The sequence below is a fragment of the Lygodium microphyllum genome, chromosome 2, assembly GCF_053477565.2.
Source record: "Lygodium microphyllum isolate KBCC chromosome 2, Lygodium_microphyllum_v1.1.10, whole genome shotgun sequence".
NCBI classification, from domain to species: Eukaryota; Viridiplantae; Streptophyta; class Polypodiopsida; order Schizaeales; family Lygodiaceae; genus Lygodium; species Lygodium microphyllum.
In genome coordinates, this window is record NC_141136.1 from 13,549,147 (window position 1) to 13,553,540 (window position 4,394).

At 44.0% G+C, this 4,394-nt stretch overlaps 1 protein-coding gene across 2 annotated transcripts; it reads left to right on the top strand.

Moving 5' to 3' along the window:
- The first annotated feature begins 944 nt into the window (after positions 1-944).
- On the top strand, positions 945-3,905 carry LOC148039498 (mannan endo-1,4-beta-mannosidase 8-like). Of its 2 annotated transcripts, none has more exons than XM_087691220.1 (5): positions 945-1,490; positions 2,248-2,448; positions 2,539-2,661; positions 2,752-2,963; positions 3,117-3,905. In XM_087691220.1, exons 1-5 carry the CDS (start codon positions 1,101-1,103, stop codon positions 3,490-3,492), a joined length of 1,302 nt encoding a protein of 433 aa, XP_087547346.1. In that variant the 5' UTR covers positions 945-1,100; the 3' UTR covers positions 3,493-3,905. The 2 variants fall into 2 exon arrangements, with proteins under 2 accessions (XP_087547346.1, XP_087547356.1); XM_087691230.1 differs by having other exon boundaries at positions 948-1,490; positions 3,144-3,905.
- The last annotated feature ends 489 nt before the right edge of the window (positions 3,906-4,394 follow it).

Consider the following 4,394-nt stretch of genomic DNA (forward strand, 5'->3'; position numbering starts at 1 on the left):
TTGCTGAAAGTATTAGTTCCATGAATTGAGTGCAAACCCTAATTCACAATGGTGAAAACCCTAAATTGCAAAAGGAGCGCAAACCCTAAAATGCAAATGGGGCACACCCTAGAGAAGTGACCTAACCCTAACCCTAATGTTGGTCTATATAAGGGTGGGAGGTCTCAGTTGGATGGACCTTTTGGTGCATCCATATTATGGAAGCTCTGTTTGTGCAAACATTCAATCTTTTTGTCTATCATCTTGCTTCCATGATTGAGAGTGACTGAGAGAGAGTGTGTGTGTGAGACATGTGTTGAGATGAGGGAGAGTGAAGCTCTTTGTAGCTTTTCTTCTTCTTCTCTACTATTAGCTTCTCAATTTTTTGGTATGTTTGGTAGTAGATGTGAAGAAGCGATTGCATTGGATCATATTGTTTAGGTCATGGAACCATCTTCGAGCCTTCAAGCTTTTGGACTACAACATGGAAAGGTAAGTTGATGAGTTTACTATAACTCAAAGCTAGTCTTATGTTCTTGCTTTCTTGGTTTGGAGAGAAGGATGCATGGTTAGTTAGCACAAAGTGTCGAGAGACAAGGTGATAGATTGTTGGCAAAGTGAGTTGCAGCTTCCAAAAGAATAGAACTCCACCCAACATCCCATATGTTGTGCATTAAGCCTAACATTTTGGTTTTGTTTCTCAGACCTAGGATGGTGCAATTACTGAGGCTCTCACAATCCTATTGTGCGATAGACTAGAAGGCTTGGTATCAAGCACGGTTGGATTGATAAGGGGGATCAACTTACTATTGGTTCAACTCACTACTAGATGGTTCAAAAAGCCTTTAAAACTATAATATTTAGATTTGGAAACATACAATTGAGATGTAGGACTAGTATCAAGCCAAGGACTATAGTCAATTATATAACTGGTGAACTGGTGAAATGTCATTCAAAACCTTGAAAAAGCCTGCAGAATTTCCAGTTGGAGGTCGTTCCTCCCTTGGGGCTCTTTCAATGGCAGTTGAACACTCCCTGTCCAAGGGCAGCTGGCTTCTTTGAGCGAAGAATATTGAACCTGAAAATGGGGGGGCTTCACAGACAGAAGAAAGGATCCGGAGATGGAGCCTCATCATCATTATCTTCATCCTCCTCCTATCTGTGGAGGAGCGGCAGCGGCAGTAGCAGGATCAGGACAAGGCATGATGAACATGGCGACCATGATGGGAAGCTCTATGCAGACGCCTGGTGCAGGGGGCTTTGTGAGGGTAACGGGCACAGAGTTTGTGCTCGAGGGGAGCGGGCGGCGCTTCTGCGCGCACGGCTTCAACGCCTACTTCCTCATGGCCATTAGCGTGGATCTCCGTTCCAGACCCAAGACCACCTCCCTGCTAGAAGAGGCCGCCCTCGCTGGCCTCACCCTCTGCCGCACTTGGGCCTTCAATGATGGGTCTTCCCAGTACCAGCCCCTCCAGCCTTGGCCAGGCACCTACGATGAGAAGGTCTTCCGTGTAAGTTTCATGATTGCATATGCCCAGAATCATCCATTGTAGTACCTGATTAATTGCTGTAATTCTTAGCATCATCCCTTACACCCGATTAATTGCTGTATTTCTTGGATTCATCCATTATAGTTGCTTTCATTTTTGCTAATCTGGATAGAGTAGGCCTCACAAGCTTGCGCAAGAAGCTTTTGATATTTTCCCATGTGGGGGGGCTCTTCCCTACAGTGTTCAATATCATAAGCTTCTGCTCGGGTGGCACCCCACACCTAGGCAGGTTCGTTATGGGGCAGGGGCTGCCCACCCCCCACCTAGCTAGGTATGCGGTGCTTCCTGAAGGGAGAAGCTTACGATGTTGTCGTAATTCACAATGTTGGAAATATTGTGGGAATTTGTCAAGATTTTCTTGTGTTGGTAACAAACGCATCTGTTGTCTTGCTAGTCCGATTTTGGGCGCATTGATTGAAAGTGTAATCAATTCCCAACTGCACTGTAGTCCCTGCATTCACTGATGTTTAGGCTGATTACACACCGCCAGTTTGTTGCCCGTCTCAAATTTTGATGCATTTTCTGATTTGGGTGCATCCATCCTTGTGATGTCATGCCCTATGCTTTGTTTCATTGTAATCGTATCTGGGCACATTTGATGCATTTTCTGATAAGGGTGCATTCATCCTCATGACTTATGTTTTATTTAATTGTTAGTCTGATTTGGGCACATTTGATGCATTTTCTCATTTGGCTGCATCCATCCTTGTGATGTCAGGCCCTTGATTTTGTCATTGCCGAAGCCCAGCGCACAGGGATTCACTTGATCCTCAGCTTCTGCAATAATTGGCGTGATTATGGAGGTAAAGCTCAGTACGTTCAATGGGCTCGTGACTCTGGACTCTGCATATCTTCTTCTTCTGATGACGCCTTCTTCTCTCACCCTACCATCAAGCAGCTCTACAAGGATCATGTCAAGGTCAAATAACTGATATCTCATATTGCACCGCACAGTGAATTGTAAATCTCTTTAATGTGCTGCTGATGGAACACTAATTGCTCTTCACAGGCTGTGATTAACAGAGTTAACACACTCACCGGAGTGGCATACAAGAATGATCCTACCATTTTCTCTTGGGAGCTCATGAATGAACCTCAGTGTGACAGTGATCCGTCAGGAGATACCTTGCAGGTGGAGACTGAGATCTTAATGTCAAGCATTAAACAGCTCATTGAATGCAATCATGACTTTGGATAGCTGACAATGATGGCATATGAACAGGCATGGATTCAGGAAATGGCAGCTTATGTGAAGTCCATGGACTCAAATCATCTCCTTGAAGTGGGGGTCGAAGGATTCTATGGTCCGTCCACTCCAGACAGGCTTTGCGAAAACCCAGGATCTTATTGCAATCATCTTGGGACAGACTTTGTGAGAAATCATCAGGTTGCTGGAATCGATTATGCTTCCTTACATGCGTACCCAGATGCTTGGTAGGGATTCTTGTAATTATATGTTCTCGATAATGAACTCTCAATGTTATAGTTGCTCATTTTATGTGTAAAACTAATCCCAGCTAAGTTAAAATCTATGCTTTTGGCTTGCTATCATGAAGTGTAACTGGAGCTTGACATGGAGTTACACAGTTTTTGGGTTTTGGTTCCTCAAATCAGGCTCGGGAAGGAGGCTTCTATCGAAAGGCAGGTGGAGTTTATGCAGAGGTGGATACAAGCACACAGAGAGGATTGCTGTGGACTCAACATGCCCTTGATGTTAGCTGAATTCGGAATTTCAGACAAGCATGATGCATACACGGCAGCCAAAAGGGAGAGGTTGTTATCTGTAACTTTTGAGAGTGTGTATGAGACGATCGGAGTGGGCTCTCTCATTTGGCAGCTTTTCCCGCCTGGTATGGATGATTGGAATGATGGCTACCAAATCCTCCTCAGCCAGGATGATTCTGCAGCGAAGATCATCAGAGACTACTCATGGAGAGCAGCACAGCTCGCATCATCAACGTGAAGGCCCCAATTTTTAGGCCTTTTGAGATATGACTGAGTATCACGGATTGTTCATAGTGGTATGCCAACGCTATCTCAAGGCTGCTAACTGTTAGTAGTCCAGTGTGGTCAGAACATGGAGCCATGATGTTGCAGTGGAAGCATTGAGTGAGAATAAACTTTACATTGAAAAGTGTTTTATAAGTCTCACTATCTCACTGCAGTAGAGTAGAGGGCTTGCTAGAATGATAAAAACTCTCCCCATTACTGCTAGCTGGTAAATTAGCTCTTGGTCTAATTTTCAATACCGCTGCTTTAATGTCCAAGAGGCTGGCCTCCAAAGAGCATGCCCTTAAGGTGACTAGGCTTTCCAAAAAGAGCTTGTAATCTTCCCCTCTTTGGGATGATTTATATGTTCATCTCCATGCACTAAAACGCCCACATTTAAAAATGATAAAAGATTCATGATCAGTAGAAAGATAGCAGCTACACACATACAAGGTTGCTTATGTATGAAGGAGCAAACGGTGCAAGCCAAAGGATATTCAAGAATACAACACAAAGGTGGAAGAGGAAGTTGTTGCTCTTCCAAATTATGAGCAACTAGTCTTTTGAGTCATGGAGATATCCTCTCATCTCAAGCTCTATCAAAATTGAAGCCACAAGGCTTAATATGTTATGTCAATGTGTCTTGGATGAAAATTCTTGCAAAGGTGGAATTGAAGAAAGAATGCCACAAGCCATATGCAGAGGAAAAAGCATGTTGGGCTAGAGAGTTGAAGCCTACCTTAGCAGAAACATTGGGAAAAAAAGCCGCTCCTCTCATTAAGAGGAAGATTTTCCAATTCAGCCAACCTAGGTGGCCATGTCAAGTTTAGTGAGCTTGTTGGCTTACTTGGGATATAATAGCTAGCAAAGTGCTGG

Coding starts and splice junctions, on each gene's coding strand:
- LOC148039498 (XM_087691220.1), top strand. CDS start 1,101: ATGGAGCCTCATCATCATTATCTTCATCCTCCTCCTATCTGTGGAGGA. Junction 1,491..2,247: donor ACGATGAGAAGGTCTTCCGT/GTAAGTTTCATG, acceptor TTGTGATGTCAG/GCCCTTGATTTTGTCATTGC. Junction 2,449..2,538: donor TCTACAAGGATCATGTCAAG/GTCAAATAACTG, acceptor TGCTCTTCACAG/GCTGTGATTAACAGAGTTAA.